The 16126-nt window shown below is 40.0% G+C and overlaps 1 protein-coding gene across 1 annotated transcript in view; it reads left to right on the plus strand.

Moving 5' to 3' along the window:
* The window catches only part of GALNT5 (polypeptide N-acetylgalactosaminyltransferase 5), a 139652-nt gene that overhangs the window by 96347 nt on the left and 27179 nt on the right, over positions 1–16126 (plus strand). Inside the window, exon 7 of the mRNA XM_053698316.1 lies at positions 11419–11742. Coding sequence (XP_053554291.1) covers positions 11419–11742 — 324 coding nt within the window. The remainder of the gene's footprint in view (positions 1–11418; positions 11743–16126) is intronic.

The following is a 16126-nucleotide window of genomic DNA, read 5'->3' on the forward strand; positions in this document are numbered from 1 at the left end:
GCTTTGTTCTCTTGGTATTCTTAGTTGAAAGCTTAACCTAGGAGGTTCATATGCTAATTTCTTAGACCTTGAAGCCCACCTCTTTCAGATTGCATTTTAACAGTTTTTCACCACTAGAGGGTGTTAGTTCACGTATTTCATATAGATAACACTGTGCTCGTGCACGAGAAGTTATCTGGGAGCAGGCACTGATTGGATAGACTGCAAGTCTGTCAAAAGAACTGAAAAAAGGGGCAGTTTACAGAGGCTTAGATACAAGATAATCACAGAGGTTAAAAGTATATTATTATAAAAGTGTTAGTTATGCAAAACTGGGAAATGGGTAATAAAGGGATTATCTATCTTTTAAAACAATAAAAATTCTGGTGTAGACTGTCCCTTAAAACGGGGAGTTTGGTCTGCCACTGTGAAGCGGGTGTAACCCTTACACTACCTGATCGATACAACGTTATACCTGATGTTTTAAAGCCCGTTATTCCAAACAATTTAGCAATGTTAGGTGATTTATGCCCTTTATGGCTTAAAAACAGACTCTGCATCAACTATGTAATTTTCCATGGGAGTTTTGCCATGGATCCCCCTCCGGCATGCCACAGTCCAGGTGTTAGTCCCCTTGAAACAACTTTTCCATCACTATTGTGGCCAGAAAGAGTCCCTGTGGGTTTTAAAATTCGCCTGCCTATTGAAGTCTATGGCGGTTCGCCCGTTCGCAAACAGTTGCGGAAGTTCGTGTCCGCCGTTCGCTAACGGTTAGGAGATGATGTTCAGAGAGAGGAAAAGGGGAGTTTGTTGAATTTGAAAGAGTGCATCGATGGGTGAAAGTAAGATCAAGGGAATGACCATCTTTGTGAGTGGGAGAGTCAGTCCATTGTGACAGGCCGAAAGAGGAAGTCAGTTGAAGAAGTTGTTTTGCAGAGGAGGCAGTGGGATTGTCAAGAGGGATGTTAAAGTCACCAAGAATGAGGGCAGGGGTGTCTGAGGAAAGGAAATAAGGAAGCCAGGCAGCAAAGTGATCTAAAAATTGAGTTGGGGAGCCAGGGGGGAGGTATATGACTGCAACACGTATAGAGAGGGGAGAGAATAACCGAATCATGGGTGCTTCAAATGAAGAAAATGTGAGTGAAGAGAAGGGCTGTATTTGTTGGAAGGTGCAGCGAGAGGAAAGTAAAATACCAACACCACCTCCTTGTCTATTGCCAGACCTAGGAGTGTGGCTGAAATGGAGACCCCATGTGACAGTGCAGCAGTGGATGCTGTGTCTGAAGCAGAGAGCCAGGTTTCTGTAAGAGTCAGAAGGTTAAGAGAGTGGGAGATAAAGAGATCATGGATAGAAGTGAGTTTGTTGCAAACAGAGCGAGAGTTCCAGAGTGCGCAAGTGAAGGGGGAGGGGGTTTTAGATGTAAGAGGAATGCGATTAAGGTTACCAGAGTTTAGTTTATGAAGTCTATTGAAAGGCACACAAGGATGTGAAAGGCTAGGAGGTTGTGAATGACCAGGATTAGGGGAGATGTCGCCAGCAGCTAGTATGAGCAAGAGGGAGAGTGACATGAGATGAGAAGCAGATTTGCAGTAATGAGACTTTTTTGGCTGAAGTGCAGGGAGGAGAGAGAGTGTTTAGGAATAGGTAAAGTGCATGAGTACAAAGGTGAGTATAAGAGAGATGGGCTAATGAACAGTGCAGGTGGAGAGGGAGAAGGAGTAATTGAGTAATGTAGTTTGTTATAGAGACAAGAGGTAGCAAAAAGGAATATGAAGATATTGAGCATTATTATGAAAGTGGGAACCAAGTAAACACATAAGACACAGTGTTACAGCAGCACTTGCAAAAGGATACAATGAGATACATAAAACATAGTATTACAAGAGTACTTGCCTTGTATCTTGCCCTACCTTTGTTCAAATCTTGTATAATTCTTAAAAATTAGTGCCTCACTTATAAAATGTTCACTTTGAAAATGTGAACATATGCTATTGTTAAAAAGTACACTGCCCTGTAAGCAATTCACATCCTCAAACTAGTGTGAAATATATACAGGCAGGGCAGTCAGCTGAATCCACTAAATTTAGTTGATTGCTAATCAAAGACAGTTGGTAAGGCCAATTGGAATGTTAGATTCTAGTCAGGGTGAGATGAGTTAAGTAAACAGACAATAAAATTTGGAGAGGGTTAAAACTGTGACATAAGACAACTATACATTTTAGAGTTATAGCAAGTATTGATAAGGATTGAGCATCACATGGCAATTAACTAGACATTAGAATTGAGACATTGGGAAAAATCATTACAATAAATGCAGGACTTAATTTAAACAGCCTATATTCATGCGCTCAATATACATATACACAGAGAGACTTGGAGTAAAATGACAGAAAAGCAGGGAATAGCAGGATTTCAATGCAGGGCCTTAATTCAATACCAAAAAGAGAGACTAGGAGTAAAATGACAGAAAAGCAGGGAATAGCAGGATTTCAATGCAGGGCCTTAATTCACATACCAAAAAGAGAGACTTGGAGTAAAATGACAGAAAAGCAGGGAATAGCAGGATTTCAATGCAGGGCCTTAATTCACATACCTGAAAGCAGAAGAGACAGTAGGTTAACTCAGCATTCCTTCGCAGATGTCAGTAGGCAGTTTGTTAGTTAGTAACCAGCAGTGTGGAGAGTATTGAGTGTAATTCTTGTATAATTCTTAAAAATTAGTGCCTCACTTATAAAATGTTCACTTTGAAAATGTGAACATATGCTATTGTTAAAAAGTACACTGCCCTGTAAGCAATGCACACACCCCTCTGCAATTAGTGCTGGTCCATGTATAACTCCATGGGATTGAGCACAATATTATCTATATGGCACACATGAACTAGTGCTGTCTGGATGTGGAAAGTTAATAAAATGCACTGAGATAAGAAGCGATCTGCAGAGGCTTTGAAACAGGCAGAGATTCAGAGGTTATAACCTATATTAGCATAACAGTGTTGGTTAAAGGGACACTGAACCCAATTTTTTCCTTTCGTGATTCAGATAGAGCATGCAATTTTAAGCAACTTTCTAATTTACTCCTATTAACAATTTTTCTTCGTTCTCTTGCTATCTCTATTTGAAAAAGAAGGCATCTAAGCTTTTTTTGGGTTCAGAACTCTGGATAGCACTTTTTTATTGGTGAATGAATTTATCCACCAATCAGCAAGGACAACCAAGGTTTTTCACCAAAAATGGGCCGACATCTAAACTTACATTCTTGCATTTCAAATAAAGATACCAAGAGAATGAAGAAAATTTGATAATAGGAGTAAATTAGAAAGTTGCTTAAAATGTCACACTCTATCTGAATCACAAAAGTAAAAAAATGGGTTCAGTGTCCCTTTAAGCTGGGGAATGGGTAGTAAAGGCGTTATCTATCCTTTTAAACAATTACAAAGAAAATCAAGTAGACTGTCCCTTTAATTTAAGGTTCTTGTTCCTAGAAGCTTGGCATAGGGTTTAAAGAGGGTTTGAAATGGCTTTTCTGTTGTGTGTTTATTCAGAAGAATATGGTGGGACAATTATCCATAACACAATCAGAGTTACTGTGAGTATAGACCCCAGTCCAAGTTTTCCACTTGGTTCTCCCTCTCTTAATGAAAATAATGTGTTCGACTTTGTTAGACTTTATTTGTTTGAATGTTATGGTGTTAAATTATGGGCCAGATTACAAGTGGCACGCTATTTAGCACTTTCGCTCGAGCGTAAACTTTGCTAGAAGTAAGTTGTTTTTTTTGTCAGGTAGCACGCATACTACAAGTGGAAAGTAAAATGTTTGCGTGCGGCCAAAACCAGACACACGCTAACCAAATATTGTGACCACGTAAACTTATTCTCCCAATAGAAGTCAGTAGAGAGTGCAGAAGAAAAAAAACTTAACATCTATCATTCTTGAACTAACCTGATAAGAGTTATTCATATTTCACATTCCAATGTTCTTCACATACAAAACAATGTAAGTTTTATTGTAAATACGTATTTCTATATTTATCTATATATACACATGCCTGTATATCTATTCCTATAGATATATAGGTATAGATATATATTTTACATTAACAGTATCATATATATATATATTACAAATTAAAAAAAAATTCTATGTGAAGAACTTACGGCTAGATTTAGAGTTCTTCGTTAGCCGTCAAAAGCAGCGTTAAGGGGTCCTAACGCTGCTTTTGACCACCCGCTGGTATTTAGAGTCAGACAGGAAAGGGTCTACCGCTCACTTTCTTTCCGCGACTCCAGGCTACCGCAGATCCCCTTATGTCAATTGCGTATCCTATCTTTTCTATGGGATTTGCCTAACGCTGGTATTTGGAGTTTTGGAACAAGTGAGCGGTAGACCCTCTACCGACAAGACTCCAGCCGCAAAAAAAAAGTCAGTAGTTAAGAGTTTTATGGGCTAACGCGGGAACATAAAGCTCTTAATGACTGTGCTATAAAGTACACTAACACCCATAAACTACCTATGTACCCCTAAACCGAGGCCCCCCCACATCGCAAACACTATAATAAAACATTTTAACCACTAATCTGCCGACCGGACACCGCCGCCACCTACATTATAGCTATGAACCCCTAAACTGCTGTCCCTAACATTGCCGACACCTACATTATACTTATAACCCCCTAATCTGCCCCCCCAACGTCGCCGCTACCTAACTACAATTATTAACCCCTAATCTGCCGACCGTAACTCGCCGCCACTATAATAAATGTATTAACCCCTAAACCACTGCACTCCCGCCTCGCAAACACTATATTAAATTTTATTAACCCCTAATCTGCCCTCCCTAACATCGCCGCCACCTACCTACAATTATTATCCCCTAATCTCCCGCCTGCAACGTCGCCGCTACTATAATAAATGTATTAACCCCTAAACCTAAGTCTAACCCTAACACCCCCCTAACATAAATATAATTTAAAAAAAAATGAAATAATATTTCTATAATTATATAAATAATACCTATTTAAAACTAAATACCTGTAAAATAAACCATAAGATAGCTACAATATAACTAATAGTTACATTGTAGCTATTTTAGGATTTATATTTATTTTACAGGCAACTTTGTATTTATTTTAACTAGGTACAATAGCTATTAAATAGTTATTAACTATTTAATAGCTACCTAGTTAAAATAATTACAAAATTACCTGTAAAATAAATCCTAACCTAAGTTACAATTAAACCTAACACTACACTATCATTAAATTAATTAAATAAATTAACTACAATTAAATACAATTACATTTAATTAAATAAACTAATCTATAATACAAAAAACCCCCACTAAATTACAGAAAATAAAAAAATATTACAAGAAGTTTAAACTAATTACACCTAATCTAAGCCCCCTAATAAAATAAAAAAAAATTAAAAAAAATGCCCTACCCTATTCTAAATTACAAAGTAATCAGCTCTTTTACGAGCCCTTAAAAGGGCTTTTTGCAGGGCATTGCCCCAAAGTAATCAGCTCTTTTACCTGTAAAATAAAATACAACCCCCCCAACATTAAAATCCACCACCCACATACCCCTACTCTAACCCACCCAATCCCCCCCTTAAAAAAACCTAACCCCATGAAGATCTCCCTACCTTGAGCCGTCTTCACCCAGCCGAGCTGAATTCTTCATCCAATCCGGGCGATGTGGTCCTCCATCAGGGCGAAGTCTTGATCCAAGCTGCAAAGAAGAGGTCCTCCATCCGAGCGATGTCTTCCTCCAAGCGGCATCTTCTGTCTTCTTTCTTTCGACCGCCGACGCGGAACATCTACCTTCCCCGACGGACTAACGACAAATGACGGTTCCTTTAAAGGGACACTGAACCCAAATGTTTTCTTTCATGATTCAGATAGAGCATGTAATTGTAAGCAACTTTCTAATTTACTTCTATTATCAATTTTTCTTCATTCTCTTGCAATCTTTATTTGAAAAGAAGGCATTTCAGCTAAGGTGCTGTGCAATCAGCAAGGACAACCCAGGTTGTTCACCTAAAATGGGCCGGCATCTAAACTTACATTCTTGCTTTTCAAATAAACATACCAAGAAAATTAAGACAATATGATAATAGGAGTAAATTAGAAAGTTGCTTAAAATTGCATGCTCTATCTGAATCACAAAAGATTTTTTTTGGCTACAGTGTCCCTTTAAGGGACGTCATCCAAGATGGCGTCCCTCGAATTCCAATTGGCTGATAGGATTCTATCAGCCAATCGGAATTAAGGTAGGAAAAATCTGATTGGCTGATGTAATCAGCCAATCGGATTGAAGTTCAATCCGACTGGCTCATTGTATCAGCCAATAGAATGCGAGGTCCATTCTATTGACTGATCCAATGAGCCAGTCGGATTGAACTTCAATCCGATTGGCTGATTACATCAACCAATCGGATTTTCCTACCTTAATTCCGATTGGCTGATAGAATCCTATCAGCCAATCGGAATTCGAGGGACGCCATCCCTTAAAGGAACAGTCATTCGTCGTTAGTCCGTCGGGGAAGGTGGATGTTCCGCGTCGGCGGTCTGAAGATGGAGTCTGAAGAAAGAAGATAGAAGATGCCGCTTGGATGAAGACATCGCCCGGATGGAGGACCTCTTCTTTGCCGCTAGGATCAAGACTTCGCCCAGATGGAGGACCACATCGCCCGGATTGGATGAAGAATTCGGCTCGGCTGGGTGAAGACGGCTCAAGGTAGGGAGATCTTCAGGTTGTTAGGGTTAGGTTTTTTTTAAGGGGGGATTGGGTGGGTTAGAGTAGGGGTATGTGGGTGGTGGGTTTTAATGTTGGGGGGTTGTATTTTATTTTACAGGTAAAAGAGCTGATTACTTTGGGGCAATGCCCCGCAAAAAGCCCTTTTAAGGGCTGGTAAAAGAGCTGATTACTTTGTAATTTAGGGTAGGGCATTTTTTTATTTTGGGGGGCTTTTTTATTTTATTAGGGGGCTTAGATTAGGTGTAATTAGTTTAAACTTCTTTTAATATTTTTTTATTTTCTGTAATTTAGTGGGTTTTTTTGTATTATAGATTAGTCTATTTTATTAAATGTAATTGTATTTAATTGTAGTTAATTTAATGATAGTGTAGTGTTAGGTTTAATTGTAACTTAGGTTAGGATTTATTTTACAGGTAATTTTGTAATTATTTTAACTAGGTAGCTATTAAATAGTTAATAACTATTTAATAGCTATTGTACCTAGTTAAAATAAATACAAAGTTGCCTGTAAAATAAATATACATCCTAAAATAGCTACAATGTAACTATTAGTTATATTGTAGCTATCTTATGGTTTATTTTACAGGTAAGTATTTAGTTTTAAATAGGAATTATTTATTTAATTATAGGAATATTATTTCATTTTTTTTAAATTATATTTATGTTAGGGGGGTGTTAGGGTTAGACTTAGGTTTAGGGGTTAATACATTTATTATAGTAGCGGCGACATTGCAGGAGGAGATTAGGGGTTAATAATTGTAGGTAGGTGGCGATGATGTTAGGGAGGGCAGATTAGGGGTTAATAAAATTTAATATAGTGTTTGCGAGGCGGGAGTGCGGCGGTTTAGGGGTTAATACATTTATTATAGTGGTGGCGAGCTACGGTCGGCAGATTAGGGGTTAATGATTGTAGTTAGGTAGCGGCGACGTTGGGGGGGCAGATTAGGGGTTAATAAATATAATATATGTGTCGGCGTTGTTAGGGGCAGCAGATTAGGGGTTCATAGCTATAATGTAGGTTGCAGCGGTGTTCGGAGCGGCAGATTAGGGATTAATAGTATAATGCAGGTGTCAGTGATAGCGGGGGCAACAGATTAGGGGTTACTAAGTGTAAGGTTAGGGGTGTTTAGACTCGGGGTTCATGTTAGGGTGTTAGGTTCAGACTTAGAGAGTGTTTCCCCATAGGAAACAATGGGGCTGCGTTAGGAGCTGAACGCTGCTTTTTTGCAGGTGTTAGGTTTTTTTGCAGCCAGCTCAGCCCCATTGTTTCCTATGGGGATATCGTGCACGAGCACGTTTTTCCAGCTTACCGCTACCGTAAGCAACGCTGGTATTGAGGGTTGAAGTGGAGATAAATTATGCTCAACGCTCCCTTTTCTGAGTTTAACGCAGCCACTCAGACAACTCTAAATACCAGCGTTGTCTTAAGGGTGCGCTGGAAATAAAAACAGCGTTAGCTACGCGGTCCTTTACCGATAAAACTCTAAATCTAGCCGATAGGAATGTAAAAGTATGTGTACCACACATTGGTATTCGCAATTTAGGCCTAATGTGGTGTCGGGTTAGTGCACATGAAGAATTGCTAAATTCATTGCACATTCTTGAAATATTAAATTTAAAATATTTAAAAATATTAATTATTAAAAATAATTCATATTGTAAAAAATAATAATAATGATATATAAATATATATATATATATATATATGTGTGTGTGTGTATATATATATATATATATATATATATATATATAATCTCTATTGATTATTTAGAATTTTTTATAGTATGTAAAAGTTTATTTAAAGTTCAAGCCCTCATATCATGTAGCTACTTATAACATAACTCAGGGAATACATACAGTGGTCACTCACAGGCCGATGTCGTCTTGTTGTCTGGGTTCAGGGAGTCCTGACCTAGGTTAGGATTGTAGCCAACTGAAACCTTAGCATTACCAGGAGAAGCAGCTGAGGGAGGGACAGAGTGGGGGGAGGAAAGGAAAGGCCAGCCAAGGTTACTGGAACTTACTGAACAGAGGGAAGGTTTATTTGATACAGCTACTGTTCTTTCTGTGCTCCCTGAGGTTCCAGAGTGTGAGTGGTCCATAGTCTACAGTCCTGCCCAGCGCTTAGTACTGCTGTAGTTACAACCCTGGTTGGAATGTGCCTTTACGCCCTTTGCCCCCCAGATGACTGCCTTGGGTTGCCTAACAGTGTTACTGACCCTGCTAGTAGGAGATGGCCATACTCGATCATAGTCATACAACAGAGCTTATGAAGCAAAAAACAACAATGTGCTTTTTATTATTATTATTATTATTATTATTATTATCAGGTATTTGTAGAGCGCCAACAGATTCCGCAGCGCTGTAAACATAGTCGTGTACAGGATAGCTTTTGTAGGGGTCAAGTGAGTAGAGGGCCCTGCCAAGAGTTTTACTGTTGTAGTTGTCTCTTATGAAGCGATCTGTAAACAGCTGGGCCCATAGGCTTACATTCTAAGGGGTTCAAGGGGAAAGCAATGGAGTTAGGAAAGGTTAGTGTTGGTTGTATGCATCCCTGAATAGTAGAGTTTTTAGGGAGTGCTTGAAGCTGTTAAAACTAGGGGAGAGTCTTATGGAGCAAGGCAGGGAATTCCACAAGATGTGGTTCAGTCTGGAGAAGTCCTGTAAACAGGAATGTGAGGAAGTAACAAGAGAGGAGGAGAGGAGGAGATCCTGAGCTAATCGAAGGGGACAGGAGGGAGAGTATCTAGAGACATGTTCTGAGATGTAGGGGGGAGTAGTGCAGTTCAGAGCTTTATATGTCAGGGTGAGGATTTTATTTTTAATCCTAGAGGCAAGAGGAAGCCAGTGAAGGGATTGGCAGAGAGATGCAGCAGATGAAGAGCAACGAGTAAGGAAGATGAGCCTGGCAGAGGCATTCATAATGGATTGTAAAGGAGCTATGCGGCAGCTAGGTAGACCAGAGAGGACAGAGTTGCAGTAGTCGAGGCGGGAAAGGATGTTTTTAAGGTGGAAGCAGCAGGCTTTAGCCAAGGACTGAATGTGAGGATTGAAGGAAAGATCTGAGTTAAGTGTGACCCCAAGACATCGGGCGTGCGAGGTAGGGGTAATGATGGAATTATCAACAGTTATAGAAATTTTGGGGGTGGAGACATTGGAAGAAGGGGGAAAAATAAGGAGTTCAGTTTTGGAGAGATTTAGCTTAAGGTAGTGAGAGGACATCCAAGATGAGATGTGAGAAAGACAGTTAGTGACACGGGTTAGTAAGGAAGGAGGTAGGTCTGGTGCAGAGAGGTAGATTTGGGTGTCATTGGCATACAAGTGGTATTGAAACCCATGGGACTTTATTAAGGAACCTAGTAATGACATGTAGATTGAAAAGAGAAGGGGACCAAGGACAGAGCCTTGAGGTACCCCAACAGAAAGTGCTAACGGGGAAGAGGATGCTCCGGAGAAGGCTACACTAAATGTACGGTTAGTCAGGTATGAAGAGAACCACAAGAGAGCTGTGTCACAGATGCCGAAGGATTGGAGGGTTTGGAGCAGAAGAGGGTGGTCAACAGTGTCAAAGGCTGCAGACAGGTCAAGGAGGATAAGCAGAGAGAAGTGGCCTTTGGATTTTGCTGTAAGCAGGTCATTGGTAACTTTGACAATTGCTGTCTCTGTAGAGTGATGGGAACAAATTCCAGATTTCAGTGGGTCAAGAAGAGAGTTTAGTGTAAGGAAATGGGATAGACGTGCATAAACTAGCTTTTCGAGGAGCTTTGAGGCAAGAGTGAGTAGGGAAATAGGGCGGTAGTTGGAAGGGGAGGTTGGAACGAGGGAAGGTTTTTTGAGGATAGGTGTGACCAGTGCATGTTTTAGAGATGAGGGAAATATACCAGTGCTGAGCGAGAGGTTGAAAATGTGTGTGAGTATGGGGGTGAGGGTAGAAGAGAGGGAGGGGAGTAGCTATGAGGGGATGGGGTCGAGGGTACAGGTAGTGAGGTGGGAGGATAGTATAAGAGCAGAAACTTCATCCTCATTAACAGGGGCAAAAGAGCTGCATTTTTGGATATTTGGGTTTTGGGTGATCGTGAGCTTTTGAGGGGGTGGGAGATTGTAAGTATGTTGAGAGCTGATTTCACTTCTGATGGAGTCAATTTTGTTGTTGAAGTGGCTGGCAAAATCTTGAGCTGAAAGAGAGGTTGTGTTAGGAGGTGGGGCTGGTCGGAGAAGAGTGTTGAACGTGGAGAACAGAAGTTTAGGGTTAGAGGAAAGAGTAGAGATGAGATTGGAAAAATATTGTTGCTTATAAAGATTAAGGGCAGATTAAGCAATTACTTTTCCTATGATTCTGTATATACCACTCCCCTTTTCTGACTCTAAAAACATGCATGGCTGGCTCCTCAAATTTCTTAATTGTCACTATTATTGAAAAATTGTATATTGAGTAGGTCATCTAAATAATATTATTTTATTGTAGTGTAAATTTACACTAACTTTGTAATCTTCTCATCTAAGTGATTGTAATGCTCAAACTAACCAGTCAAAAGTACTTTTCCATTTGGTTTACTATGTCATTAAGGACAGTTTTAAATATTTAGATCACTTATACAAGTTTCCTTAACATTTAATCTACAAATCCTACAGTCAATCCATCAAAAGTAATTCCTAATGTGATTTAATATTTTGTAGGTTTGGATGTGTGGTGGAGAAATTGAGATCATTCCTTGCTCCAGGGTGGGGCACATATTTAGGTCCGACAATCCATATTCTTTCCCAAAGGATAGAGTAAAAACTGTAGAAAGAAATCTGGTCCGTGTGGCAGAGGTTTGGCTTGATGAATATAAAGAGTTATTTTATGGCCATGGATACCATCTACTGTTGCAGCATTCCAATATTGGAGATCTCAACGCACAAAAAGAACTGAGAAACAAACTTAAATGCAAAAGCTTTCAATGGTACCTGGAAAATGTCTATCCTGATCTGGAAGCTCCCCTTGTCAGAGCTACTGGAGTGGTAAGTTCTACTTTTTGTAACAATTTATTTTAGAGCTGAAACAACTAATTGGCATAATTGATAATAATCGATTATGAAAATAGTTGTCATCAAATCTCATAATCAATTAGTTGGTTTGCAATTAGTTGCACCAGCTGCTTTACTCTAATGAGCTCCTGCACATGGTATTGTGTTTTATGGTTATGTCTTTAGCCTAAAGGACGTCTACAGACATTTTACTTTTCACTTTTTCAGGACAGCATAAGTTTCTTTTGAAGTTTACAACTATTCCTAGCTTATGTGCAACCCAGAAATAAAATATGAGTCTTAATTTGGATTGTTTATATTAAATCATGTGATTTTAGACTATGCCCATGATATAGTGCCAAACTTATTTACACCTAGCCCTAGATTGATTGCATTTGTTATATGAATTGATGTCACTATTACCTGTTTGCACAATTATTAGCGGATTGCTTGCTATTGCTGATTATATGTACTGTATAGATAAATGTGTAACGCTGTGTATCCTGTTACTAATATATAGTCTTTAGCCCTTTTGCTTTTTTAAAAAAAAAAATGTATTTATTGGAATGTGTACCAAATTCAACCTCTGTAAGTATATATCTGTTATTTTTGGAGTGGACTAGAAATTCTTTCCCTTAACCTTATAGCTGGTTGTTTACCATTGGATATAGATATTCAAGATATTTTTATGTCAGAATGAAGTTCAGGCTTACTTTATTAAGAGGCCCCTTGCATTGGTGGAGAGCTAACAAAGATAAATAGCCCACCTTGGTGAAATTGGCAAAACCCTACTTATGCATCTCAGGCATCTCAACACCATCTAAGTGCCTCTTCTCTGCTGCAGGCAAAATAGCTTGCAAAAAAGAGAGCCAGCCTCAGTCAGGAGCATGTGGACATGTTGACATGTTTGCATTTCAATGCAAAGTTTTTGAAAGAGTGAATAACAGAATGTTATAAACAGTGGTAGTCTGCCTCTTTCTACCTCTTTTCAAAACAGTTTGTGGTTTTGTTTTGCTTAAATTATAAAAATGTGTTCTGCTGCTTAAAAGATTGGGCCAACAGTTATGTTAATGTAAAGTTTTAGTCTGAAGTTTTTATTTATAACACTTAGTATGTGGATTTTATTTTAAATATATGAAAAATATATATATATATATTTCTCCAACATTGGTGTGTCCGGTCCACGGCGTCATCCATTACTTGTGGGATATTCTCCTCCCCCACAGGGAAAGGCAAGGAGAGCACACAGCAAGAGCTGTCCATATAGTCCCTCCCAGGCTCCGCCCCCCCCCCAGTCATTCTCCTTGCCGCTCTGAACAAGTAGCATCTCCTTGGGGATGGTGAGGAGTTTGTGGTGTTTAGTTGTAGTTTTTTATTCTTCTATCAAGAGTTTGTTATTTTAAAATAGTGCTGGTATGTACTATTTACTCTGAAACAGAAAGAGATGAAGAGTTCTGTTTAAAAGAGGTGTATGATTTTAGCAGCAGTAACTAAAATCAATTGCTGTTCCCACACAGGACTGTTGAGATGAGAGAACTTCAGTTGGGGGGAACAGTTTGCAGACTTTTCTGCTCAAGGTATGACTAGCCATTTTTCTAACAAGACTGTGTAATGCTGGAAGGCTGTCATTTTTCCCTCATGGGGATCGGTAAGCCATTTTCTTAGTCAAAAATCAAACAGAATAAAGGGCTTATTATGGGCTATAAACTGGTAGACACTTTTAGGGGCTAAATCGATAGCTTTATTTAAGTATTATATGCAGTTTGAAGTTGAATTTCACACTTTTATAACATTGGGGAACGTTTTTTAGCACCTTCCCAGTCAGGAAGGGCCTTTCTCTGTAGTAGGCAGAGCCTCATTTTCGCGCCATTATTGCGCAGTTACTTTTGAGTACAGTACATGCAGTCAGTGGCATAGCGTGGGTTGTCAGCGCCCAGGGCAAGGCAAGTATTGCGCCCCCCTAACCCATTAGCACTGACGGAGTCTCTTCCACCAGTACAGTAGGGAATGGGATTGGCAAATTTGCTTTGAATCTAGGAGCCTGCAGCTCTCCAGAGCTGGGCAAATATATACAATCTTACATTTTAAGATTTATTCTAGTTTTACACATGGAGGAAAGCCCCCCTTAACTCCCATCTGGTGGTGACGCCCTGATCTGTGAAACTTCATGGTACAAATACTGCAGACCACAGGGTGCACCCACCCCCACATTGCAGCACCCCATATTGTATATGTGGTGCAATAGGTTTTTGGTAAGTCGTTAAAAAGAGGAAAAGGGGACACACAGGTTGCCAGCTGTTACATAAGGTTGTCCCTGCTGGGCAGACTGTCTTTTGGGTGCCAATTACATATAAAAGTGGGGTATATATTCTACCTTAATAAATATAACAATTGTAAGTAATCAATATAAAAGGGTCATGGGACAGACAACCCAGCATTACATTCATATATGGGGGGAGGGTGTATGGTATTTAGGGGGTGCTGTTAAATTTATTTACCAACACAAATTATAGTTATTTTTTTTTTTTAACTTTAAATGCAGTAAGGGTGGGTTTAATGTATATAAAAAAGGCAATGAGCACCCACACCCTAAAAATTGGTAAAAGTCCACACCTCAGGAGTCCAGCAAGAAATAGATTCAAGATGGTGAATTCATAGGACTCCTATGATAGGAGACAAACACAGTGAAATGCCTGGTGAGCAGCACAATCCTGGTGCCAGGCAGCACGCAAATCCCTAAATCTACTTCTTCCCTGGGAAGATCATGGAGGGGAAAAATTAAATACAGGAAACAAGGTCTCATTTTTGTCACAAATATACTTTTTTTTGTGCAAGGACAAGATGGCGTAAGTTGTAAACCGGTCAAACATGAAAGTATGGTCTCTGATCACCCCACCATCCCACATTCCCACTAACTAGGTAACTGGGGTTAACAGAAAGGCAGAGCCCAGCCATGCTGCCACCAGTGCCACGGGTAGGTGGATTTGAAAGATATTTATTGCAATTTTTAAGGATTCCTCCCCCTCCCTTTGCTTAGAGATCCTTAAAAAGTGCCCCGGGCAATGCATGGCATTCTAGCTCGCTCTGGGTCCTTTGTTGGAAGGGAACTTACTTGTTGGGTAATAATATAACCATAATTAAGCTGCACTTTGCGCGTTGCTAGTATCAGGCAAAAGAGCTATAAGTAAGTCTGGTCCTGATACCTTACCTTAGTCGCGGCGCGCTTGACAGTCTGACTCTGCTGCTCTTCTTCTTCTTCCCTCCTGATCTGCGCGCTAGGAATGGGATGGACAAAGTGACGTAGCAGGTAATGGTCCGGATAACACTTCAGTTCACACTTCACAGTCACTTCAAATTCCTCAGTCTCTCGAGACATCAAAATCTGCAACCCGACGGAATGTGCGACCGTGACGTCACATCACCACATTCCTGGCGGGTTGCAGAACAGAGTTGGGCACCTGTCAGATTTTTTAGCCTCCCTTCTTCCCTTTGCTAAGTTGAGGCTGGAAGCGCCCCTCAGAATTATGCGCCCGGGGCAACCGCCCCTGTGCCCCCCCCCCCACGCTACGCCACTGCATGCAGCTGCATGTGTGAGGGTCTGGAATCCACTAAAAACGTTCCTAGAAGGCTTCATTTGGTATCTTATACCCCCCTGGGATTGGTGAAGTCGCAGCAAAGGCTGTGGCTGGGACTGCAAGGGGGTTAAAATTGTAAACGGCTCCGGTTTTAACATTTTAAGGGTTAACAGCTTGAAAATTGGGGTGCAATATTTTGAATGTATTAAGACACTGTGGTGAAAATTTGGTAAAGATTGGATAATTCCTTCATAGTTTTTCACATATTCAGTAATAAAGTGTGCCCTGTTTAACATTTAAAGAGACAGTAACGGTTTTGTTTTAAAACGTTTTTTGTGCTTTATTAACCAGTTTAATCCTGTTTAACATGTCTGTACCTTCAGATAGATCATGTTCTGTATGTATGGTAGCCAATGTGGTTCCCCCTTCAAATATGTGTGATAATTGTGCCATAGCGTCCAAACAAAGTAAGGACAGTACTGTCACAAATTGTAAAGTTGCCCAGGATGATTCCTCAGATGAAGGAAGTAGACATAGTTCTACATCATCTCCTTCTGTGTCTATACCAGTTATGCCCGCGCAGGCGACCCCTAGTACTTCTAGCGCGCCAATGCTTGTTACTATGCAGCGATTGACAGCAGTAATGGATAACTCCATAGCTAATATTTTATCCAAAATGCCAGCATTTCAGAGAAAGCGCGATTGCTCTGTTTTAAACACTGTAGAGCAGGAGGGCGCTGATGATAACTTTTCTGTCATACCCTCACACCAATCTGAAGTGGCAGTGAGGGAGGGTTTGTCAG

The sequence above is a fragment of the Bombina bombina genome, chromosome 1 (genome assembly GCF_027579735.1).
Source record: "Bombina bombina isolate aBomBom1 chromosome 1, aBomBom1.pri, whole genome shotgun sequence".
Taxonomy (NCBI): domain Eukaryota; kingdom Metazoa; phylum Chordata; class Amphibia; order Anura; family Bombinatoridae; genus Bombina; species Bombina bombina.